This window comes from Microcaecilia unicolor, chromosome 1 (assembly GCF_901765095.1).
Source record: "Microcaecilia unicolor chromosome 1, aMicUni1.1, whole genome shotgun sequence".
Lineage (NCBI taxonomy): Eukaryota > Metazoa > Chordata > Amphibia > Gymnophiona > Siphonopidae > Microcaecilia > Microcaecilia unicolor.
The window spans coordinates 629038549-629065596 of NC_044031.1; the positions used below are offsets into that span (position 1 = coordinate 629038549).

Consider the following 27048-nt stretch of genomic DNA (forward strand, 5'->3'; position numbering starts at 1 on the left):
TTTTTAAAGTAGAGTATATATATCTAAAGCTTTTTTGGAATCTCTTTAGTTTTCCCTCTTTGGAATCACTTCTGCTTCTATTTTCTTACGTCCTGTTAAATAATGACGTTCTTATTTCCTTGATTATAAATGTTATATATTAATTTTGTAAACTGCCTAGAAGGCTTTCTAATTGGGCAGTATATCAAATTTTTAATAAACTTGAAACTGCATTTTTTTTGGGTGCAATGTCTAAATATATGGTGACTAAATGGCCATAACATGAGATTGTTGTTTAAAGGTTATACGTAGCTCTTTTAACTCCATAAGTAAAAGTTCATGAAGTCTATTGTGTCTTTGCCAAGAGGATAGTGAATCTCCTTTCTCCTACATTGCAATATACATTCTCCGAGGACAAGCAGGCTGCTTGTTCTCACTGATGGGTGACGTCCACGGCAGCCCCTCCAATCGGAACACTTTCTAGCAAAGTCCTTTGCTAGTCCTCGCGTGCCGATGCGCACCGCGCATGCACGTCCGTCTTCCCGCCCGAACGGCTCGTGCCGGCCAGTCTTCTTTTGTCTGCGCTCGGTACGGTCGTGTTTCGCCGTTCGCACCCCAAAGTTGACCTCGCGCGTCGTTTTATAGACTTTGTAAAAAAAAAAAAAGGTGTCGGAAGGAGACCTTTATGGTTTTCTCCCTTCCCGTACTTCCAGTCTTTGCCCCGGTAAGTTTTCTTTCGTCGTCGGGGTAGGCCGTATTTAGGCCTCGGTTGAAGTTTTTCTTCCCCCTATTTTTGCGGTGCCATTTTCGCCATTTCGAGTTTTGATCTCGCCGGCGCGATTTTTCTGCCCATGACATCGAAGTCTTCCAGCGGCTTCAAGAAGTGCACCCAGTGCGCCCGGGTAATCTCGCTCACTGACAGGCACGCGTCGTGTCTTCAGTGTCTGGGGGCTGGGCACCGCCCTCAGGCCTGTAGTCTGTGTTCCCTTTTACAAAAGCGGACTCAGGTAGCGAGGTTAGCCCAGTGGAACATTTTGTTCTCGGGCTTTTCGTTGGCATCGGCACCGGGAGTATCGACTGCTTCGACGTCGTCAGCGCCTGGACCTTCATCTTCGCCCCCGATTGCATCGAGTGCATCGAGGCATCGGCCCTCTGCATCGGGGCGACATCGGAAGGCGGCGTCGGTATCGAGACCTCCTCGGCTGCTGATGTCGTCGGACGGTGGTGCTTCGTCTGGAGTGCAGGTGAGGGCTGTCCATTCCCCTGCTGGTGGCGGTGAGCCTTCGGGTGGGTCTCCCCCCATTCCGAGGGCTCCTGCAGTACAGCCCCCCCCGAGACCGACCTCCTTCGGTCTCGGCCCCGAGGAAGCGACGGCTGGATTCTACGTCCTCCTCGTCGGTGCCGGGAAGCTCCGGTGACATGCTTCGTCCCAAGAAGTCGAAGAAGCATCATCACCGGTCCCCTTCCCGTGTCGGCACCGAGAGCTCTGGGTCGCCGAGGGAGTCGGCACCCAGTAGGCATCGGCACCGAGAGGACCGCTCGCCCTCTGTTCAAGAGGTGTCGATGCGCTCCCCTTTGGACAGCCCGGAACAGCCTCCACACCCGGGACAGACTCTGACATCGACGCCTGCATCGGCTTCCATGCCTTTTTCTACAGCCGCTCTGAACGAGAGTCTCCAGGCCGTTCTCCCAGAGATCCTGGGAGAGCTGTTGCGCCCTACCCCTCCGGTACCGGGGGTGCTTGCGCCACCGGTACCGTCGAGCGAGGCGCCGGCTGGCCCATTGCCCGGGGTGAGGTCTCCGGCGTCGGTGCCTCGTGCGGGTACCGACTGCGATAGCCTCCCAGGAAGGCTCCCCGACTACGTCGGCGGAGGGAGCTTCGCCGGTGCGGCCGAGGGAGTCTACCTCTCGACGCTCCCACCGTAGCCGTGGTTCCACGGAGTCGAGCCGGGCACGGTTGCAGACACAGGTCCGTGAACTTGTGTCTGACACCGATGGTGAGGCCTCGTGGGAAGAGGAAGAAGACATCAGATATTTCTCTGACGAGGAGTCTGAGGGTCTTCCTTCCGATCCCACTCCCTCTCCTGAAAGACAGCTTTCCCCTCCTGAGAGCCTGTCTTTCGCTTCCTTTGTCCGGGAGATGTCTACGGCCATCCCCTTCCCGGTGGTTGTGGAGGACGAGCCCAGGGCTGAAATGTTTGAGCTCCTGGACTATCCTTCTCCACCTAAGGAAGCGTCCACAGTACCCATGCATCATGTCCTCAAAAAGATATTGCTGGCGAACTGGACCAAACCATTAACTAATCCCCACATTCCCAAGAAGATCGAGTCCCAGTACCGGATCCATGGGGACCCAGAGCTGATGCGCACTCAGTTGCCTCATGACTCTGGAGTTGTGGATTTGGCCCTAAAGAAGGCCAAGAGTTCTAGAGAACATGCTTCGGCGCCCCCGGGCAAGGACTCTAGAACCTTGGACTCCTTTGGGAGGAAGGCCTACCATTCTTCTATGCTCGTGGCCAAGATTCAGTCCTACCAGCTCTACACGAGCATCCACATGCGGAACAATGTGCGGCAGTTGGCGGGCTTGGTGGACACGCTCCCCCCTGAGCAAGCCAAGCCATTTCAGGAGGTGGTCAGGCAGCTGAAGGCGTGCAGGAAATTCCTGGCCAGAGGGGTGTATGACACCTTTGATGTTGCGTCCAGGGCCGCTGCTCAAGGTGTGGTGATGCGCAGACTCTCATGGCTGCGTGCCTCCGACCTGGAGAATAGAATCCAGCAGCGGATTGCGGACTCGCCTTGCCGTGCTGATAATATTTTTGGAGAAAAAGTCGAGCAGGTGGTAGAGCAGCTCCACCAGCGGGACACCGCATTCGACAAGTTCTCCCGCCGGCAGCCTTCAGCCTCTACCTCTACAGGTAGAAGATTTTTTGGGGGAAGGAAGACTGTTCCCTACTCTTCTGGCAAGCGTAGGTACAATCCTCCTTCTCGACAGCCTGCGGCCCAGGCTAAGTCCCAGCGCGCTCGCTCTCGTCAGCAGCGTGCGCCTCAGCAAGGCCCCTCGGCTCCCCAGCAAAAGCAAGGGACGAGCTTTTGACTGGCTCCAGCAGAGCATAGCCGACATCCAAGTGTCAGTGCCGGGCGACCTGCCAGTCGGAGGGAGGTTGAAAGCTTTTCACCAAAGGTGGCCTCTCATAACCTCCGATCAGTGGGTTCTCCAAGTAGTCCGGCAAGGATACACCCTCAATTTGGCTTCAAAACCTCCAAATTGTCTACCGGGAGCTCAGTCTTACAGCTTCCAGCACAAGTAGGTACTTGCAGAGGAACTCTCCGCCCTTCTCAGCGCCAATGCGGTCGAGCCCGTGCCATCCGGGCAAGAAGGTCTGGGATTCTATTCCAGGTACTTCCTTGTGGAAAAGAAAACAGGGGGGATGCGTCCCATCCTAGACCTAAGGGCCCTGAACAAATATCTGGTCAAAGAAAAGTTCAGGATGCTTTCCCTGGGCACCCTTCTCCCCATGATTCAGCAAAACGATTGGCTATGCTCTCTGGACTTGAAGGACGCCTACACGCACATCCCGATACTGCCAGCTCACAGACAGTATCTGCGATTTCAGCTGGGCACATGTCACTTCCAGTACTGTGTGCTACCCTTTGGGCTCGCCTCTGCGCCCAGAGTGTTCACAAAGTGCTTGGCTGTAGTAGCAGCGGCACTTCGCAGACTGGGGGTTCACGTGTTCCCATATCTCGACGATTGGCTGGTGAAGAACACATCCGAGGCAGGAGCCCTGCAGTCCATGCAGATGACTATTCGCCTCCTGGAGCTACTGGGGTTTGTGATAAATTATCCAGAGTCCCATCTTCTCCCAGTGCAGAATCTCGAATTCATAGGAGCTCTGCTGGATTCTCGGATGGCTCGCGCCTATCTCCCAGAGAGGAGAGCCAACAACTTGTTGTCCCTCGTCTCGCGGGTGCGAGCGTCCCAGCAGATCACAGCTCGGCAGATGTTGAGGTTGCTGGGCCATATGGCCTCCACAGTTCATGTGACTCCCATGGCCCGCCTTCACATGAGATCTGCTCAATGGACCCTAGCTTCCCAGTGGTTTCAGGCTGCTGGGGATCTAGAAGACGTGATCCACCTGTCCACGAGTTTTCTCAAATCCCTGTATTGGTGGACGATTTGGTCCAATTTGACTTTGGGACGTCCTTTCCAAATTCCTCAGCCACAAAAAGTGCTGACCATGGATGCGTCTCTCCTGGGATGGGGAGCTCATGTCGATGGGCTTCACACCCAAGGAAGCTGGTCCCTCCAGGAACGCGATCTGCAGATCAATCTTCTGGAGTTACGAGCGATCTGGAACGCTCTGAAGGCTTTCAGAGATCGGCTGTCCCACCAAATTATCCAAATTCAGACAGACAACCAGGTTGCCATGTATTACGTCAACAAGCAGGGGGTGCCCCCTGTGTCAGGAAGCCGTCAGCATGTGGCTCTGGGCTCGCCGTCACGGCATGGTGCTCCAAGCCACATATCTGGCAGGCGTAAACAACAGTCTGGCCGACAGGCTGAGCAGGATTATGCAACCTCACGAGTGGTCGCTCAATTCCCGGGTAGTGCGGCAGATCTTTCAGGTGTGGGGCACCCCCTTGGTAGATCTCTTCGCATCTCGAGCCAACCACAAGGTCCCTCAGTTCTGTTCCAGGCTTCAGGCCCACGGCAGACTGGCATCGGATGCCTTCCTCCTGGACTGGGGGGAGGGTCTGCTGTATGCTTATCCTCCCATACCTCTGGTGGGGAAGACTTTGTTGAAACTCAAGCAAGACCGAGGCACCATGATTCTGATTGCTCCTTTTTGGCCGCGTCAGATCTGGTTCCCTCTTCTTCTGGAGTTGTCCTCCGAAGAAGCGTGGAGATTGGAGTGTTTTCCGACCCTCATCACACAGGACGAAGGGGCGCTTCTGCATCCCAGCCTCCGGTCCCTGGCTCTCACGGCCTGGATGTTGAGAGCGTAGACTTTGCCTCTTTGGGTCTGTCAGAGGGTGTCTCCCGCATCTTGCTTGCTTCCAGGAAAGACTCCACTAAGAGGAGTTACTTCTTTCTGTGGAGGAGGTTTGCCGTCTGGTGTGACAGCAAGGCCCTAGATCCTCGCTCTTGTCCTACACAGACCCTGCTTGAATACCTTCTGCACCTGTCTGAGTCTGGTCTCAAGACCAACTCTGTAAGGGTTCACCTTAGTGCAATCAGTGCATACCATTACCGTGTGGAAGGTAAGCCGATCTCAGGACAGCCTTTAGTTGTTCGCTTCATGAGAGGTTTGCTTTTGTCAAAGCCCCTTGTCAAGCCTCCTACAGTGTCATGGGATCTCAATGTCGTTCTCACCCAGCTGATGAAACCTCCTTTTGAGCCACTGAACTCCTGCCATCTGAAGTACTTGACCTGGAAGGTCATTTTCTTGGTGGCAGTTACTTCAGCTCGTAGAGTCAGTGAGCTTCAGGCCCTGGTAGCCCAGGCCCCTTACACCAAATTTCATCATAACAGAGTAGTCCTCCGCACTCACCCTAAGTTCTTGCCAAAGGTTGTGTCGGAGTTCCATCTGAACCAGTCAATTGTCTTGCCAACATTCTTTCCCCGTCCTCATTCCTGCCCTGCTGAACGTCAGCTGCACACATTGGACTGCAAGAGAGCATTGGCCTTCTATCTGGAGCGGACACAGCCCAACAGACAGTCCACCCAATTGTTTGTTTCTTTTGATCCCAACAGGAGGGGAGTGGCTGTAGGAAAACGCACCATATCCAATTGGCTAGCAGATTGCATTTCCTTCACTTACGCCCAGGCTGGGCTGGCTCTTGAGGGTCATGTCACGGCTCATAATGTTAGAGCCATGGCAGCGTCGGTAGCCCACTTGAAGTCAGCCACTATTGAAGAGATTTGCAAAGCTGCGACGTGGTCATCTGTCCACACATTCACATCGCCTGCAGCAGGATACCCGACGCGACAGTCGGTTCGGGCAGTCAGTGCTTCAGAATCTGTTCGGGGTTTAGAATCCAACTCCACCCCCCTAGGCCCATGTTTTTTTCTGTTCCAGGCTACACTCTCAGTTAGTTGGAAAAATTGTTAGGTCAATCTCAGTTATGTCCTTGCCGTTGCGAGGTCCAATTGACCATGTTTGTTGTTTTGAGTGAGCCTGGGGGCTAGGGATACCCCATCAGTGAGAACAAGCAGCCTGCTTGTCCTCGGAGAAAGCGAATGCTACATACCTGTAGAAGGTATTCTCCGAGGACAGCAGGCTGATTGTTCTCACAAACCCGCCCGCCTCCCCTTTGGAGTTGTGTCTTCCCTTCTCTTTGTCTTGCTACATATGAGACTGGCTGGCACGAGCCGGTTCGGGCGGGAAGACGGCCGCGCATGCGCGGTGCGCATCGGCGCGCTAGGACTAGCGAAGGACTTTGCTAGAAAGTTTTCCGATTGGAGGGGCTGCCGTGGACGTCACCCATCAGTAAGAACAATCAGCCTGCTGTCCTCGGAGAATACCTTCTACAGGTATGTAGCATTCGCTTCACTCCCCGGCCATGCAAGCCTTAGCTACCCAACACTTAGCCCCTTTCCCTTTAACCCCTGTCGTGGCCATCTGCCCTAGTAAGATACAGAGTCTGAAAACGTAGGTTTTGCTTGAGGACCTGTTCTAAATATCCCACTATTACCCTCCCCAAATTTTTTTTTAATAAGATAGCAGTCCCAGATAGCATTTTCTGCCTGCTTATGTTTCTCACATTGTGAGTTACCAGCTTCTTTCATTATATATAATTGAGATTGAGACATAAGTCCTAAGCAACACCCTATATTGACATACTCTCAGAGATACAGTATGCATATATCAAGGTATGTCCTGCAACCGTTGAGATATTCAAACTTTCTGAAGGGATTCCCAAGTTGGTGCTGTAATGTAGAGTAACTATAGAGAAATCCTTTTTTGGAGAGTCCTCAACAATCTGTTTATGTAGTACAGAAATGGTCAAATCTTCCTCCGCTAAAATAAATACATCTCTAATTTTAGATCCCACCTTTTTACATAATGCCAGGTTATTCAACACTTATACAAAGTGTTTTAACTGCAGATACACAAAATGTACCCCTACATCATCTCACCTTGAAAAAAATGTTGAAATGGTAGAATATATTCATCATCATCTAATATGTGTTCAGTTAGTTTACTGCCCTGCTCAATAAATCTGAATATACAGGGTTTTCAGATCTGTTCTTTCAATACATACCATCCTACAGTCAAATTCAAAATTGACTGCTCCCCAGAAAAAGTCAATGTTTTGGACACCACAGCTTCAACCAGCAATGGCTATATACAAACATCTATATACAAGAAACCTACAGACAAATGCAGCTACCTCCACAACTCCAGCTTCCACCTGTCACATACAAAAAAAAAATCCATTATTCCTAGCCAAGCCACAAGATACACCATATCTGCTCTCACCCAGGGGACAGAAATAACACCTCAAAATCCTGACTGAATCCTTGAAACAAAAAGGCTACAGCCCCAAAATAATCTCCAAGAATGTTGCCTCCTCCCTTAAAACACCCAAAGTGACTCTGCTACTGTCAAGGAAAAGAAAGCAACAGACAGAATCCCCTTTGTAGTGACAAACAACCCAGAGCTAGAAAAATTGAGAAAAATCATAAAAGATCTACAGCCACTACTCCAGGAGGATGAACTACTGAAAGAGGTATTCCCTTCCCCACCAGTGCTGGCCTTCTGACAGCCACCCAACTTAAAACACAAACTAGTGAGAAGCAAGCTCCTGATAGAAACTCAAAAGGAAGAGAGTGGCACACATCCTTGCAATATATCGAGCTGCAAACTATGCCAAAACATTTCAGAGGATCCCACAGTCATTCACAAAGGAAAAGTATTCAACATAAAGCAATCCTTCACATGCTCATCTTCCAATGTGGTATATATCATTCGATGTAAAAAGTGTGACAAAGGGTGCTATATTGGAGAAACAAGCCAGATACTGAAGAAGAGATTTAATTTACATAGACATATGAAAAATGCCAGTGCCAACCAGGATGTCAACTCTGTGGGGCAGCACTTTACAAAACCAGAACACTGTATCAATAATTTTATGGTGAGAATACTAAAAGGAAACTTTAAGACAGTCCAGAAACGTAAGACCTTTGAAGTAAGAATGATTAAATATTTTGACACCCACCAGGCAGGACTTAACAAAGATCTGGGTTTTCTAGCCCATTGTAAACCATACAATTTTACTGCTTTGTCACCCTCCTATCGCCTTGCATATCTCCCTGTCCCTCATCCACCTGGCACTCCCTGTCTCTCACCTTACCCACCCCACCCTCATCCTGTGAGACTCACTGGAATGCTTTGATGTTTCACTTATATATACCGTTATTTATCAACATTTGCTTATTTCCAATCTGATGAAGAAGGGTTACCTTCGAAAGCTAATCAAAAAATGTATTAAGTTAGTCCAATAAAAAAGGCATCATCTTATTTTCCTTTCTATGTTTTATTTTCTTTTATTTCTATTGATTACCTTTAAAAGTGGACTAACACGGCTATCACATCTCTCTACTCAGTTCCTGGGAGAAAGTCCATATTACCACAGTGGCAGTAAACCAGAGCAATCAGGGTAAAAATCTCAAAACCTAGCCATATCTCGCCAAATCAGTTACACTGAGTTAACTAACAAACTATTCCGGAGATGTTGTGGCAGAGCTGACTTTTTAGTATGAAGCAGGTAAATTTAAGTGCTATGGATATGGCGGTTCTTCTTTTGTTCAGTTCCCTCCTCCTGGTGGCCTTTCACAAGGAGGTAGTTTATGCTGTAGTATGGGGTTCTACTGGGGACTCTGGTCTTCATTACACCCAGGGTTTTGTAGCATTGGTACATTCTACTTATCTGGATTGGTCTAGCAGGATGATAAGGAAGATGAAAATTTTCTTACTTGCTAATTTGCTTTCCTTGAGGCCTGCTAGATACAGCAAATCTAGAACCTGACCTAGAAGACTGAGCCTAAATTTTGTCCTGGTGGTCTAGTTAGTCATTCCTCATAGTTCCTGGGGTTAATTGGGATGGTTTTCCCATTCCAGAGTGTACTCATATTCTGCTTTCCTTTTATAATAATTGACTCAAGTACTCTTGAGCTGCATTTTCACTCCATAATTGCTCTGTAGTTCTGATTGATGATGTTGCTCGAAAAGGTTTCTTAATAATGTAGTTGCTACATAGCTGCTACTACATAATAGTAGTTCATCCATTGCATTTACCTATTATGTTATTGCTGTAGTTTAATTCTTATCATGCTTATGTGTAATGCAGCTATAATCCTTTATAGCTGCATTACACATTTATAGTGGAGGAGTGACCTAGTGGTTAGAGCACCGGTCTTGCAATCCAGAGGTGGCAAGTTCAAATCCCATTGCTGCTTCTTGTGATCTTGGGCAAGTTACTTAACCCTCCATTTCCTCTGGTACAAAGTTAGATTGTGAGCCCTACTGGGACAGAGAAATATCCAGAGTACCTGAATGTAGCTCACCTTGAGCTACTACTGAAAAAGGTGTGAGCAAAATATAAATAAATAAATACTGCCAAGTTCCAGGGCTGCACTACTATTTATGCCTGTGACGATGACATGAAATTCTCTGCCTCCATCTGCTGATGGTGAGACACAAACCACTCATCTGGATTGGTGTAGCAGGTCTCAAGGAAAGGAAATTAGCAGGTATGAACAAATTTTACCTTATTTGCTGCAGAAGATATAGAAGGGGTGAGAGATCAGGTAGAAGATACAGGAAGGAAGTGTATATTAGGTTGCATGTGAGAGCTCATCCAAAATGCACAAATTTCAGCTGGATCTATTAGATGGGCTAATTTGTTCTTTATCTGTTCTCATTTACTGTGTTAATATGTGATGGGTGTTCTCTGTAAACACTGGATAATCAACTGGACATTATTTCTTGCCTCCCCTTTCAGAAATGACTTCACACTGTTGTATGGGGCTAAAGGGGTTTATGTGGCTGGGAACTCTTGTGCATGCCCAGAAAAGCCTTGTAGGTTTTTCTAAACTTTGTGCTCTGTGTTGATGCTGTCAGATGTCACTCACTTGTGTGGATGATTTTATTCTGCTATCTGCAGCAAATACTTGGTACAGGTAAGCAACTTAGTTTTTACAACCACTAGAGGGAAAGATAAGAGAAATGCCTTTGAAATAATATTACAGTAGATGACCTGCACTGCCACACACCCCTGCTGTTCTAATATTGAGATCCACATAGCTCTGCCAGTGACTCTTGGTCCTGCTATTTCGCATTGAAACCTATGCACCAAGTTCTGAATTTTTCTTAAATGAAGACTTATCACTTACAGAGAAGCATCATGTGATCATATGAGATGGACTGAAGCCTTGCCTGTAGTCCAGAGATTCCCCTGGGGATGGGAGTTATTGTATTGCAGTCACAAGTGGTTTAAATGTGATTTTAGAAAATGAGCATTAATGACAACCTTTCATTGCAACAACCAGTCTTTGGTAAAGACTTAAGAGTGTAGATAACGTTTGTAATTCTAGCTACAATTGGCAAGTTTTCAGCCCATCTCTAATAATTTTTAGAAGAAAATATTGAGTGGCAACTCCAATATGTTTCCATGGAGATATACTGGAGCAGGTTAACAGGAGTATTACGTATAAGATGTGATTGGGGGGGGGGGGGAGTGTCTCCTGAGCCTATGATCCCTGGTGATGGGACAGACCCCACTAAGCTGTTGCTAAAGGGAGTATCTAGGTAGAAGGGCTCTGCAGAAGGAGGAATTTGGCTGGTTCATGGAGCAGAGAGAGATTTACTAGTTATGACAGAAAGACACGTGGATTATTTCTAGAGCGGTTTACTGGAAGGAGAGGTTGGACTGCTAGTCTACTTCTTACTTGCATTGTATGACAGGGGTGCTCAGTGTCTGTCCTTGAGGGCCACAACCCAATTAGATTTTAAAGATTTTCCTAATGAATATATGTGAGATCTATTTACGTGCACTGCCTTCATTGTATGCATATTCATTGTAGAAATCCTGTAAACCTGACTGGGTTGTGGCCCTTGAGGACTGACATTTAGCATTCCCGCTGTATGGCCTGAGGCCATGTGAGAGAGGTATTGAGGCAAATTATCTCAACCCTGATGTGTTAAGGACTTATCATACCCAAAATATAGTACAGCACTGAGCCCTGCTACACTTGGCACACTTTATTTTGTGGGTTCTTTTTAAAAGGCCAGGTGCCCAGTAGTGTGTCAGCTGGCACTGAGAACTTTTCCCTATGCAGGCAGGGGCACAATTCAAGCAGTAAGTCTCCTATAGTACTCAGTAATGGGTCTTCGTCGGCAGTTCTCTGTCCATTTTTGGGTCTCAAGTTCAGGAAGTCCATAAAAAGCTAGAGGTATTTCAGACGTGAGCTATAAATAAAAGTGGTTTGGTTGATATTTTGCCTGGGAATGACAGACCCGATGAGTGGTTTGATAGCAGTCTTAAAATACTGAGTGCAATGATCAGTAATTCTTCCATTGCCCTAAGGTTTAAATTACAGCTGGGGGGTTGGAGATTGAGGTTAGATGTTGAATTTCTTGAAACAGATATCTAAGATGGACATGTTTTGCATGATGAATCTTACTTGTGTCCGCTTCCGCCCAGTTCGGGATTTCTCATATTCTGTTAAATACTAGCAGACTGGTATGAGAGTTGACAATTTTGATAGCAAGTATATAAGAATTTTTTAATTTAAAAAAATACACACACATATTTAACCAAATAAAAAAAGAGACTTTATTAAAGGAGAGAGTGTTGTGGTCTGTTATCTTCCATGAAGTGAATGGGTTTTTAAAGCCATTCTTCTCCCAGAACTCCATTTATATTATGTCCAGATTTTTTTTGCATCTGGTTTGGCCTTTGGTAATAAATGTAGGCAGGTGATTTGAGAAGCATGGCACAGAAATTCTGTGGATGGGGTTGTGCATCTCTGTGCAGAGTAAGCTATGAATTGAGAAATTAAAAAACATGCTGAATTTCATAGGGACTAAGATGCAAAGCTTTACACTTTTTAAAAAAAAACTTCTTGATACTCCCTGATCATTTTGGTATGCCACTGCCATCAGTGTTTATGACAAGAAACCTTGCCTATGGGGACTCCACCTTGTAAGTCATGTTGACATGAATGTGACACTGAGCCACTGACTGCTGATGTCCTATTGCTTCTAATATGACCTGATGCACCTTTGGCTAGGTGTCAGCTATACAGAAGTTTGTGTGTTTGCTCTCTGCATGCTATTAAAGCAGCTATGCTTGTCAGACTAAGCAGATTATCATTTGTATGTTTTATTCTGTTCTTCCCCTCATGATCTTAATTTTACGGAGATCACATTTCAGGATTTAAATTGTTCATTTTTGAATTGCCTGAAAATCTCATTTTGCTAATTCTACTGCTTTAAAGAGGAATAATCCTAATATAAGAGCCAGCTCTTTTTTCCTATCTAGTATTCTTGTCTTGTTTATATCTTTCAGTTTGGCTCGCAGTCCACAGATGTCAGAGGTCACTCGTGTATTCCCCAGCTCCTCCTCTTCCTCGCTTCAGTGCAGATCACAGCAAGGGTTAGAGTTTTTTTCATGTGCAGCTCTCACTGGCTATTGTGAATTATTTGTTACTGGATAGCATAATACAGTGTGAAGGCAGAGCATGATACAGTGTGAAGGGAAATTCTGCCTCAAGTCAGCCTCCCGTGGAGCTCCTTTGGAAAACATTTTGTAAATGAATTTTTCAAGAGCAGCGCAGAGAACAGGTTCTGTACAAGTTATAATACTCCTGAGTGCTAAAAGTTAGCTAGAGGTGGTGGTATATCTCAAAATACAGAGAATCCAAAAACTAGAGTACAAATTGGGAATGAAAAATTGACTGTCTCCCTGTCATAGAAGTCAGTGACCTATCACTCATCTCTGTGCCACCTATAATTGTTAATGGAACATCATCTCAGCCCTAACTATAAAGTGGTGAACAAGCAGTGGCTGAGATGAACAGTTGCAAGTGTGAAAATTGTAAGCAGGTTATTAAATTTCTTTTTTTTTTTTTTTTTAAACCTTCACAGATTTGCTGTAAGGCAGGAGTGCCAGACCTTATTTCTCTGGGACTGTATCTGTAGATCTTGCCTTCAATAACGGCTTGGGGGGTGGGGAGCAGGAAAATCCTTATCTCCTTGCTGCTTTTGGGAAGGGGGATTGATTTTCCCCCACCTCTACACACAAATGCACCACACACTTGGAGCAGGCAAGAGCTCCTAGCTAACTTAATACTCTTGCCATGAATCTCTCCCACTTCTAGTGTGTGTCCCCATGGCCTTTTTAACCTCCCCCACCTGCCTTATCCCTCACTTCAAACTTTTAATAAAGTGTCTTGTGACATCTTTAACCCTTTTTTTTGTTTTTGTTTTTGTTTTGCACATTTTGTTTTTTCCCCATTCCTGCCTCTCTTCTTTGAGGTCAGAGTGGCAATATTACCCATCTATACCTGAAGTAGGCATTAGTTTCCACCTGATTCCAGGTATGAAAAAAATGCCTCTTCTCCTTCCTACCCTTCCCTGCCTGGTGCTGGTGACATGCATCCGCATGACTCCTCTCTTACCCCCCCCCCCCCCCCCCAATGCCCAGTTCCTGATTTTGTAATGCAGCAGATCACCTTGCTTTTCTTTTTCCTCTGGCATATGTGCATTCACAGGTCAGCTGTTTGAACTGTGCAGCTATGTATCTGTAATAGCTATGTGATTCAGTCAGCTAATTAATGAATAATGTGGCTGCCATAGGAACAGGATGAGGAAAGTGGAGGTGCTGTTACCATGGCTGGAGTACTTGTTCCATTAGAAACTGGATTCAAGCATGAGGGGCTTAAGAGAAGGGACCAAGAAAACATGATGCTGTCTCTACTTCCTTCTGTCATTATCTATAGAAGCCTCAGAGCCGGGTGGTGTTGGCCATAAAAGTACAAATTTTAAAAAGATAAGCTGACCAGATGAAATGGCTCCCTGTGTTGCCCAGCTCTACATTAGTCTTGCATTTATTTGTCCTGCCCAACTCTTGTTCCTCAGGCCAACAGGACAGAGATTAACCTGATATGAAGGTATACTGTTTGGAGTATATGTTTTAAAATGAGCAGGCAGGATTTGGAGTTCTCGGGAGGAAATAGGGTACTTCTGAAATCCTATTCCTAAAACAAAGTAAAATAGTATAGCATATAACTATAGCTAGTAATCTTAAGAGACTTTAGTTTTCATAATCCTGCTCCGTTAGAAACTTAATTAACAAGCAGCTCACCAATGCTTTGATGCAGGAAGCAGTTCACTAGTAAGATGGGGGCTGTCCAGTTTTTGCATTGTGTGTGACATGTTTATCTTCTAGTTGGTGAGAGGTCGTATGTGTGTACTCGGTGCAAAGAGCTCCTAGCATTCAGGGAACCAGTTTAGTCCCTGGAGGCTAGAGTAGCAGACATGGAAGAGCTGTTGCAGACAGGTATAAAGAAGAGAGCTTCAAGAGACATAGTAGAGAAGTCCCCATCTCCAGCCTTGCTGCCTCTATGCTGCCATGGAAAAGAGGGGTCACCTGAAAGGAGAGCATCGTTTTGGTATGATGGGAAGTGATCTTGTAACCAGGACATGCAGTCCAGCAAATGCAATATCCTCTTGCACCAAAATGTGTCCCCGGGGGCTTCTTCCCAGGAGGGGAAGGGTCAGAATGGCTGTTCTAGTTGGAATAGAGTTATTTCGCATATAGATGGTTACATGGCTGGTGGAGACAGGATCGCTCGTCACTTGCCTGCCAGGCATGAAAGAGATGGTCTTCATGTGTTACCTAGCTAAGATTTTAGACAGTTCTGGGAAAGATCTGGCTGTTTTGGTACATGTGAGGGTACCAGTGTCATAGGAGAATGTAGGAGGGAGGTTCTGAGAGCCAAATGTAGGCTCTTAAGTAGAAAGTTGAAATCCAGAACCCAAGGGTAGCATTTTCAAAAGTTCTCCCTGTTCCACATTCAGGACCAAGATGCACGAAGAGCTTCAGAGTCTCAACATATTTGGATGAGATGATAGCATGGAAAAGAGGGATCTAGATTTGTTAGGAAATGGGCAGCGTTCTGAGAAAGGAAGAACCTGTTCCAAATAGATTGGCTCCACCTTAACCAGGATGGAACCAGGCTGCTGGCACTAACATTTAAAAAGGAGGTAGAACAGCTTTTAAACTAGAACCTGGGGAAAGTCGACAATCGCTCAGTAGTGTGGTTTGGAGTGAGATGCCTTTGAAGGATGCTATCAATTCAATTCTTGTTTACCGCTAATATCCCCTTTTCAGGGTTCAGTGCGGTTTACATTCTAGGTGAGACAAAAGCAGATAGTGTTAGTGTGAGGTATGAGAAACTTTAGAGACCATTGGTGTAATGCATGAGACTAAAAACATTACAGGAAAGAATAATGGATGATACTAGGAAGTAGAAGTCATGATGGATTATTATGAAGCAGTCTTTGGGAGAGAGAGGTTTTAGCCTCTTCCTGAAGCTGAGGTAGCTGTTTTCTGTTCTAACGGGACTAGGTAGAGCGTTCCATATTTTGACTCCAAGTCCTGAAAACAGGAAATTTAGGACATCCCGATAGAGAGGTTGCAACAGAGGAAAAGGTAAGCCTGGTGCCTTTAGGGGAAGAGCAGACAGTGTAAAGATTGCAAATTACCCCTGTCAACTGCTAAGCAGCTTGCAGATAGCAATAACAAAAAACACACTTTAAAATGTATGTATACAAATGTTAGAGAGTTAGAAAAATAAGGTGTGAGAGTATGTGGTTTATTAGTATTTGCTTTTTTTAAAACATATTTATATGTGATCTGGTCACGGGAGTAATGAGTGAGGTGATCAAATTTGGTGATGACAGTTCCTAAAAGTTGTTAAATCACAAGAGGATTGTGAAAAATTGCAAGAGGACCTTAGAGTGACTGAGCATCCAAATGGCAAATGATATTTAATGTGCACAACTGCAAAGTGATGCATGTAGGGAAGAGGAACCCACAGTATAGCTATGAGGCATATTTTCAAAGCACTTAGCCTTCCAAAGTTCCATAGAAACCTATGGAACTTTGGAAGGCTAAGTGCTTTGAAAATATGCCTCCATGTGATACAAGGGTCCACATTAAGAGCCACCACCCAGGAAAAGGATCTAGGTGTTAACAATGATGATAAGTTGAAACCCTCTGTTCAGTGTGCAGCAGCGACTAAGAAAGCAAATAGAATGTTAGGAGCTATTTGGAAAGAAATGAAAACAAAAACTGAGAACATAGTTCCTATGTATCACTCAACTATTTTGTGCAATTTTGGTCACTGCATCTCAAAATATATAGTGGAATTAGGAAAGGTACAGAAAAGGGCAACAAAAAGATGAAGGGGATGTGACGACTTCCCTTTGAGGAAAGGCTAACACAGCTAGGGCTCTTCAGCTTGGAGAAGAGACGGCTGAGGGGAGAGAGAGAGGTCTATAAAGTACTGAGTGAAGTGGCACGGGTAGACAATCTCTTGTTTGCTCTTTCCAAAATACTAGGACTAGGGGACAAATCAGAGAAATATTTCATAATTCAGCGTGCAATTAAACTGTGAATTTGTTGCAGAAAAGTTAGCTTGGCAGGGTTTAAAAAAGGTTTGGACAAGTTGCTAAAAGAAAAATCTATAAACCATTATTAAGATGGACTTTGACAAATCCAATTCTTATTCCTCAGTAAGCATCATAAAATCTATTCTATTCTTTTGGGATCTTGCTAGATACTTATGACTTGAATTGGCTGTTGGAAACATGATACTGGGCTTGATGGTTCTTCGGTCTGTCCCAATATGGCACTGCTTATTTATGCTTAACCCACTTTACTGAACATTCAGGTCAAAGCAGTTGAGTTGAGAGGTGTGGACTAACATGGCTACCACACCTCTCAACTAAAACATAGTAACATAGTAGATGACGGCAGAAAAAGACCTGCACGGTCCATCCAGTCTGCCCAACAAGACAAACATATGTGTAAACCTTACCTTGATTTGTACCTGCCTTATTCAGGGCACAGACCGTACAAGTCTGCGCAGCAGTACTTCCCGCCTCCCAACCACCAGTCCCGCCTCCCATCACCGGCTCTGGCACAGACCGTATAAGTCTGCCCTCCACTATCCTCGCCTCCCAACCACCAACCCCTCTTCCCCCACCTGCTCCGCCACCCAATTTCGGCTAAGCTTCTGAGGATCCATTCCTTCTGCATAGGATTCCTTATGCATATCCCACGTGTGTTTGAATTCCGTTACCGTTTTCATCTCCACCACCTCCCGCGGGAGGGCATTCCAAGCATCCACCACCCTCTGTGAAAAAATACTTTGACATCTTTCCTGAGGCTGCCCCCTTCAACCTTATTTCATGTCCTCTCGTTCTACCGCCTTCCCATCTCCGGAAAAGATTTGTTTGCGGATTAATACCTTTCAAATATTTGAACGTCTGTAAAAGATAGAAAGTAACTACAAAATCAAATAGGACAGAAATCAGACATCTAAGCATTATAGGAAAGACCATTCGGCAAGGAAACACAATCATTGCAGCAGATATTAACTTACCCATGAATATCTCTCTCAAAAACCCAGAGTAAAAAAAAAAACCAAAACAGGAAATAAGCTCATACTACCCAAAAGTCTGCTGAAAAAAAATTTCAATCCTGCCCTTAACCTTGATAAGAGCCTCTCCCCATAGTGATTTAGGAATGATATTCCACAATGTAGGAGCTAGAAAAAAGAAAACACTCTATCTGGTTGAGTCTAAATGAGCACGCTTAGGACCTGGGGTAACTAATCGGTATTTATTTAGGGAGCACAGGAGGTGGGGCGGTGCATGTAGAACATGTGAGCAAAGCAAGATAAGATGGAGTACCTTCATGTAAGAACTTAAAGGCTAGTTGAAACAATATGAAATTCAACAGGAAGCCAGTGCAGATCTTTTAGTAAAGGTATAACATGGTCCCATTTTCACGCCCTACAATGTAGCAACATATTAAATGTTGACAGATTGAACTTGTACGGTCCATCCAGTCTGCTCAGCAAGGTGGCCAGTCATATGTTGCATTCTGTGCAGGTTGCACTTCATGATTAAACACTGGTATACTTAAATCTTTATCTCTCTTTCTCTGTCTCTACCTGACAATTTTGGAGCACTGACCCTACTTCCCAATTCCCAAGCACTAAAAACACATCTGTTTCTTTCCCTTAGGCTTGTGAGGTTAACCTCTTCATTTTTATGTTGTAAACCGCTTGATGCCGATGTGCAGGCCTATTGACAGTATATCAAAATTGCTGAAATAAATTGATGGCTTCAGTTGTGGAGCCAGACAGTGTTGGTGGCTATCATCTACAATCCTTAGACAAGCAGGATTATTTATAAACTTCAAGATAAGTGAGGTATTTTTAATTATAGCTATGGTTTGAAACTGAGGACATGGTGGGAAATTAGCTTCCCAATTACCGGTGTTGCCACCCAGTTGCCACACAAAGAAATCCTGCTAAGATTCTGTGGATCCATTCCTTCTAAACAGGATTTCTTTGTGTTTATCCCACGCATGTTTGAATTCCATTACTGTTTTCATCTCCACCACCCGTTGGAAGGCATTCCACGTATATACCACCCTTTCCATGAAAAAATACTTCCTGACATTACTCCTGAGTCTGCCCCCCTTCAACCTCAATTCATGTCGTCTAGTTCTACCACCTTCCCATCTCCGGAAAAGGTTTGTTTGTGGATTAATACCTTTCAATATTTGAATGTCTGTGTCATGTCACCCCTGTTTCTCCTTTCCTCCAAAGTATACATGGTTCAGGTTGGCAAGGTCTCTCTTCGTACGGTTTGCAACGCCAAATCCCATTACCATTTTTGTTAGCTTTTCTTTGCACCGCTTCGTCTTTTTATATCTTTTTATATCTTTAGCAAGATATGGCCTCCAAAACTGAACACAGTACTCCAAGTGGGGCCTCACCAATGACTTGTAGAGGGGCATCAACACCTTCTTTCTTCTGCTGGTTATAACCCCTCTCTATGCAGCCTAGCATCCTTCTGGCCACAGCTGTCGCCTTGTCACATTTTCTTCACCTTCATATCCTCGGACACCAATACCCCAAGGTCTTGCTCCTTAGTTGAGCTTACTAATCTTTCCCCTCCTCTTCTGTATTTCTCTTTCGGGTTTCTGCACTCCAAATGCATCACTCTGCACTTCTTGGCATTAAATTTTAACTTTGCTTTCACTAATTCATACCATTTAATCAATGCTTAAACCATTTACTATAATCCTTTGAATAATTTTCAAATATTTGATTTAAAATTTTGTAGTGCTCAGTGTGTATTGAAGTACCAATCCACCGTTTGTGACGGAACCAGTTTATAGTGTAACAATTTTCATACCATCATAGCACTGGACCCTGCCTGGCCCACCTACCAAAGCAACTGAATGCAACTTAAAATTATTACCAGTCTCTGTTCATTTTCACTTCATCTGCAAATCTTTGTTGCTTATCTTATATCTTGTAGCAGGTCCATATGTTAAGGTCCAGTGCCCTATCTCGTAGTGCTTGCTGGCAAACAATGTGTCCAACTGTGACGTGTGTGTTCAAAAAAACTTCTGAAAAGCCTTGTTCCCTCTCAGAAAAGCATTGATGTTCCAAACGTGAGATCAGGAGAATGTATAAGAGACCATTACTCGGTCATCTTGGGAAAGGAATCTCTCTCCCAGTGCCTTCCTGCAACTGGAACGACAGGAAGGAGCTGGGAGAGAGATTCCTTTGGGATCTTGCCAGGTACTTGTGACCTGGATTGGCCACTGTTGGAAACAGGATGCTGGGCTTGATAGACAATATGGCATAAGTATGGCAATACTTATGTACTTATGAAGTCTTGGGATGTCTTTAAGGTAAAAATGTGTTGGAGTCAGAAGTCTGTTTAGGGATTATGTGAAGAATTTAAATAGGCATGCTATATAAGATGGGAAGCTGTTGGTGAAATTTGAGATGAGGATAGTATGGAGGATGCCCGTATAAGGAATTGTGGATGGGATTTTTAAATGTTAGATCTCATGGGAGGAGAATCTTATGTGGTTAAAGACTTAAGTTTAGAATGTATATTGAATATTTTTTGTATTACTGAAATATAACTGGGCTGTAAAATGACTTATTACTCCTCCTTCAGGCTTCTCTCTCAGATTTTGAATATCACCAGTTAGTGGGATTACTTTATCACCCCCCACTTCCCAGTCTATTAAGTCTTAGTGTAGATTGTGTAGGGCACTTATTTCTTCAAATTGTTCTTCTAGTTCATTAAGAAAGCTTTTCCTCAGTTTCAACATTATATGTGTTACATCTCAGATACACCCTCAGTTGGCATTCCAACCTCCAAATTGCCCACCGAGAGCTCATTCATTCAGCTCTCAGCACAGGCAAGTACTTGCAGAGGAACTCTCCGCCCTTCTGAAGGCCCATGCGGTTGAGCCCATTCCACCAGGGGAAGAAGGGCAGGGATTCTATTTCAGGTACTTCCTTGTGCAAAAGAAGATGGGGGATGCATTCCATCCTAGATGTCTGAGGGCCCTGAACAAATTTCTAGTCCGCTGGTTTCCCTGGGCACCCTTCTCCCAATGATTCAGGAAAATGATTGGCTATGCTCTCTGGACTTAAAGGATGCATATACTTGGATGCATATACTCATATCCCGATACTTACTGCCCACCGGAAGTATCTTCGATTTCGGCTGGGAACACATCATTTTCAGTACCGTATATTGCCTTTTGGCCTTGCGTCAGCTCCCAGAGTCTTCATCAAGTGTGTCGCAGTAGTTGCAACATCGCTACGCAGACTGGGAGGCCATGGTTCTCATATCTCAACGATTGGCTGGTTTGACTCCCACACCACATCCAATGTCAGCTTCTGCAGCTTATTGCTCTTCATATGCCATAGCGGTTGGCGTTTCCTGAGATACCTTTTGGTTTTGGTTGGTCCCTGCTTTGTCTATGGGTGGTGGGGCCTGGCCTTCCTACCATCCTGTGGTTCACTGCTTCATTTTTTAAAAATTCACAGCTCATATAGATGGATAGATGGCCACTTTCTCTTTTTTTTTTTTTTTTTTTTTATAAACACACTAAAAACGGTCTTATGGCTTCACCGTCTTCCGGTGGGTGCTGTTCTAATCCGTGCAGTTTGCTGAGACAAACATTGTGCTCGATGAGCAGGGTGGGCAGAGAAAATTAAAGAGGATTCACTTTTTCAGTTATTCATTTGCTTAGCTCTAGCAAATTGCAACCTGGCAGCATGAAATACTGAGCTGCTCCAAAGGTTTTACGTTCATTTATAAATAGTTAATGGAAATGTAAGGGAACTTTTAGCCTCAGAACAAGTTTCTTAACCTCTTCAATGCAGAGTTTAAATCGCATCTCTTACCATGCTGATTACTTAATAGTCTGTAAGCCAGCATCGTGCTACATACTTATATTAATTTCTAGGATGAAAGGATAATCTATTATGTTCGGTCCTCATCAGACTATTTAAATAGCATCTGCTAATGAACTTTTCTGTGCCTTCTGATAAATCTGAGATGCCAGAATTCCTCTGTATTATCAGTGAAAAGTATGAGCAGCTCCTGTTGAAGAACCTTTCAGTGATTCATATGCAGGAAAATTTTTCTTCACTCAACGTGTTATTAAACTCTGGAATTTGTTGCCAGAGAGTGTGGTAAAAGCAGTTAGCGGGGTTAAAAAGGTTTGGAACGGCTTCCTAAAGGAAAAGTCCAGAGACCGTTATTAAAATGACTTGGGGAAAATCCACTGCTTATTTCGGGATAAGCAGCATAAAATGTATTGAACTTTTTGGGATCTTGCCAGATATTTGTGACCTGGATTGGCCACTTTTGGAAACAGGACGCTGGGCTTGATGGGCCTTTGGTCTGTCCGTGTGGCAATACTTATTACTTATGTAGAGGACAGTGCACAGGAGTCCATGCGGATGACTATTCGGGGTGCTAGAGCTACTAGGATTTGGTTTTAAAGTACCGCAAGTCCCATCTGCGCCCTGTCCAGAAATTGGAATTCATAGGAGCCCTGCTGGACACACAAGGTTCGAGCCTATCTTCCGGAGGCCAGAGCAGACAATCTAGTCTTCCTAGTGTCCAAGGTTCGAGCCTCTTGGCAGATAACTCGCAGATGTTGAGATTGCTGGGCCACATGGCCTCCACAGTGTACGTAACGCCCATGACACATCTTCACATGAAACCAGCTCAATGGATCCTGGCTTCTCAGTGGGTATCAAGCTGCAGGAAGCCTGGAAGATCTCATCCAGGTGTCCCCAGAACTTGTTCGCTCTCTTACTACTACTACTACTTAACATTATAAAGCGCTACCAGAGTTACGCAGCGCTGTACATTTAACACAGAGGACAGTCCCTGCTCAAAGGAGCTTACAATCTAAAGGACAAAAAAGTGCAGTCAATCAAATTGGGGCAGTCTAGGATTTCCTGAATAGATGAATAATGGTTAGGTGCTTCAGTGGTGGACAGTTCGATCCAATTTGACTCTGGAACTTCCATTCCAAATTCCTCAGCCACAAAAAGTGCTGACGTGGATGCATCTCTCCTGGTATGGGGAGCTCATGTCTGTGGGCTTCACACTCAAGGAGCTTGGTCCCTCCAGAAAACGAATCTTCAGAGCAACCTCCTGGAGCTTCGAGCACTCTGGAATTCTCGAAGGCTTTCATAGATCAGCTGTCCCGTCATATTGTTCTTGTTCAATAGACAATGAGGTTGTATTGCATCACAAGCAGGGGGGCACTGGATCACACCCTCTGTATAAGGAAGCTGTCCGGATTGGGCATTGGGCTCGCCTCCACGGCATGTTACTTTGAGCCACTTATTTGGTGGGCACAACAACACCCTGGTTGACAGACTGAGCAGGATAATGCAACCACATGAGTGGTCTTTCCTCATGGGCATGGCCCTCAAAATCTTCTGAGTGTGGGGCACCCCCTTGGTGGCTCTTTTTGCCACTCAGATCAACCACAAGGTCCCTCAATTCTGTTCCAGGCTTCAGGCCCACGACAGACTAGTGTCGGATGCCTTTCTCCTCAATTGGGGGACAGGTCTCCTGTAAGCTTATCCTCCGATACCTCTAGTAGGAAAGACTTTGTTGAAACTCAAGCAAGACTGCGGAACCATGATTCTGATCGTACCGTACTGGCTGAGACAGATTTGGTTCCCTCTTTTTCTGGAATTGTCCTCTGAAGAACCATGGAGATTGTAGTGTTTTCTGACCCTCATTGCTCAGAACGAGGGTCATTTCTATGTCCCAACCTCCAGTCTCTGGCTCTCACAGCTTGGATGTTAAGAGCATAGAATTTGCTTTCATGGGTCTTTCATGGGGTGTCTCCATGGTCTTGCTGGCTTCCAAGAAAGATTCCACTAAGAGGTGATATTCTTTTAAATTGGAGGAGGTTTGCCATCTGGTGTGAAAAAAGACCGTAGATCCTCTTACTTGTCCTACACAGACCCTGCTTGAATACCTTCTACACTTGTCAGAGTCTGGTCTCAATGGTTAATAGTCTTAATCATAAAGCATATTGAGATAGACTCATAGACCTCAATATATATACATTGGAAGAAAGCAGAGTGAGAGGAGATATGATTGAGACATTTAAATATCTCCATGGCATAAATGCAAAGGAGACAGGTCTCTGTCAACTGAAAGGAAGCTCTGGAACAAAAGGGCATAAGATGAAGTTGAAGGGAAGGATACTCAAAAGTAAATAAAGAAACATTTCTTTATGGAAAGGGTAATGGATGCATGGAACGACCTCTCGGTAGAGGTGGTGAGACATGAACTGTATCAGAATTCAAGAAAGCAAGGGTCAGGTTTGTGGGATCTCTTAGGGAGAGGAAGAGGTAACAGATGATATGGCCACATAGAACCAAACTTGATTTGGATAATGTAGGATACAAGGTTCCTTTTGTCTAATGTTACATTTTGTTTAAAGATCAGAAACCATTCATTGTAACATATTTGAATAAGGATATAACAAAAGAGAGGGAACAAAGTACAAACTAAAGTCCAAACAAAAAAAAAACAGCACCACGGGCCTTTAAAAAATGGAACACAGTTCTTTAATGAATGAGCCTTGACAAAAAGACCCGACACGGCCGTGTTTCGGTGACTAGCAACCTGCGTCAGGGGTCACAGTGATGACGTGGAAAACTTGGGGAATAACTCGAATATTCCTCTACAATATATTATTCCTTACCCCACGTCTCATGTAGTAAAAGCTACAAAGCACCAAGGCACTTCACTTTCTGTATCAAAATGATATAGTCACTGAAACACGGCCCGTGTCGGTCTTTTTGTCAAGGCTCATTCATTAAAGAACTGTGTTCCATTTTAAAGGCCCGTGGTGCTGTTTTTATATTTGAAATAAGGGAACTCAGGAGGGGAGAAACACTTTTTTACATCACTGCAAGTTCAGGTTATCATGGAAAGTGAAATATTTATGAAGCGCAGTATTGCAGAGTAAATAGCAAGAGTTATGCATCACATAAGACATCAGATTGGGTTGAAAGATGAAGAATTAATTGGAGCACTGATGAAGAAGAGCAGTAGGCCAGTGTACACCATTAAAGGAAAAGTCAGTAGGGTAGAGCAGTAGTCGGATATCTTAAAGCAGTATAAGGCTATCAAATTCCAATGAACTCTCAACATCTCTGCAGTCACGTGATAGTAAGCACCGATGACAAGTGCTACAGGGGAGGATTCCACAAATGACAGGATGATTTTCATGCATTTCTCCATATCCTTCTCTAGTCCTTCAGTGTCTTTCTAGTCATGGATAGGAATTTTATTAAGCCAGATATGTATCTTACATATAATTTATTAAATTTGGTGATATGGAATAAAGCACAGAGATGTGGTATTACAACCTGGTTGGCACTTATGGTCCTAAACTACCCCGTTCAGAATGTAATGTAATATTGTTTATACTGAACAGTTTCACTGTAAGTTATTACTAATTAATGTTAGCTAATTTTTTTGATAACATACAGTTAAATGTAAACTTGTCTGTAAAGCAGGTTATAAATGCCAAATTAAATTAAATCAGGCTTTCTATTTTACAGCTCCTTTTTTATGGAACTCGCTGCCTCTTGTTTTGGGCTGAACCATCTTTTTAAAAAATGTAAAGATCCAGTAAAAGCCTTGCTTTTTCTACGTGCATCTGATCCTGTATTATTTGAGTACTTGTTTCACCTGTCCTCACCTATTCTGTTTCCTCTTTAGTCCTTATCCCCTCTCAGAACTTACACTTCTACTGTCTTCTACAATCTCCCTAGTTGTTGTGTGAATGAAATTGATACTGTCTTGTCACATTTTGTAGTTTCTCTTTCTGATATTTAATGATTTTAGATTGTAAACCACTTTGTTCACTGGGTAAATCTCTCTTATCTGCACCCTTCTTCTCCACTGCTAACTCCAGACTCCGTTCCTTTTATCTTGCTGCACCATATGCCTGGAATAGACTTCCTGAGCCGGTACGTCAAGCTCCATCTCTGGCCGTCTTCAAATCTAAGCTAAAAGCCCATCTTTTTGATGCTGCTTTTAACTCCTAACCCTTATTCACTTGTTCAGAACCCTTATTTATCATTCTCGCTTTTAATGCAGTAGAGGAGTGGCCTAGTGGTTAGGGTGGTGGACTTTGGTCCGGGGGAACTGAGGAACTGAGTTCAATTCCCACTTCAGGCACAGGCAGCTCCTTGTGACTCTGGGCAAGTCACTTAACCCTCCATTGCCCCATGTAAACCGCATTGAGCCTGCCATGAGTGGGAAAGCGCGGGGTACAAATGTAACAAAAAAAAATAAATATTCCCTCTCTTATTTGTCTGTCCTAATTAGATTGTAAGCTCTGTTGAACAGGGACTGTCTTTTCATGTTCAAGTGAACAGCGCTGCATACGTCTAGTAGCGCTATAGAAATAAGTAGTAGTAGTTGATCTGACAGCAAAGGCAGTATAAGAAATGTGAATGAACTATAACTATAAACCTGATTTCCTACTGGTTTAGCATTGTAGATGACATCCAGTCTGTCCAGCAGACACACTCATTATCAATTCATAATTAAAACAATGAATGTGATATAAAATGCTTGATCCTTGTTTTTCTTTGCCATTTCTGGGACACAGACCATAGAAGTCCACCCGACACTGTCCTTACATTCCAACTAATGATGATGCGGTCAAAGCCCACTCCAACCTATCCCTATCTGTCTTGTCACAACAGGACACAAACCATGATGTGTACCCAGAACTGGCCTGAGTTCTTCACACTCCTAAGAAAACATTCTTCTAATATATCTTATTCACTCAAGGTGGTGTACAGTAAGAATAGATCAAACATGAGCAATAGGCAATTACAGCAGTAAAAATATTCAAATAATACAAAGTATGGCGAAGAGGCTCATTTTCAAAGCACTTAGCCTCCCAAAGTTCCATAGGTTTCTATGGAACTTTGGGAGGCTAAGTGCTTTGAAAATGAGCCTCATAGTATACTACTTACAATGTCAACACAATACGTAATAGAACATTTTAATTGATAGTGAAGGGTAAAGCAAAGATGTAACATATAGATAGATAAGAGGTAAGAAGAGTTAGAAAGTAAGGTGACTGATTTAAAGAAGGTTGCACATGAAGTCAGAGAGATGGTTAAATATTATCTCAGCTAGGGTAGGAGTGGATAAACATGTCCTGCTGCAGTATGTGCAGCCTGAGTCACTCCTTGTGTGTGTGAATGAGTCTAATGAGTTACTTCTTCCATTAAAGGCCTGGTTGAAGAGCCAAGCTTTCACCTGCTTCCTGAAGTAGAGATAATCTTGTGTTAATCAGTTTATTCAAGGCTGTAGTTAGGTTCAGTGGTTGTGAGTAGCTGCACATCATCTGCATAGATGTAGAACTGAG

At 44.4% G+C, this 27048-nt stretch overlaps 1 protein-coding gene across 1 annotated transcript in view; it reads left to right on the forward strand.

Moving 5' to 3' along the window:
• HSF1 (heat shock transcription factor 1) overlaps positions 1–27048 on the forward strand; it is a 379429-nt gene that overhangs the window by 219789 nt on the left and 132592 nt on the right. Inside the window, exon 8 of the mRNA XM_030220795.1 lies at positions 24272–24286. Within this exon, the coding sequence (XP_030076655.1) occupies positions 24272–24286 (15 nt within the window). The remainder of the gene's footprint in view (positions 1–24271; positions 24287–27048) is intronic.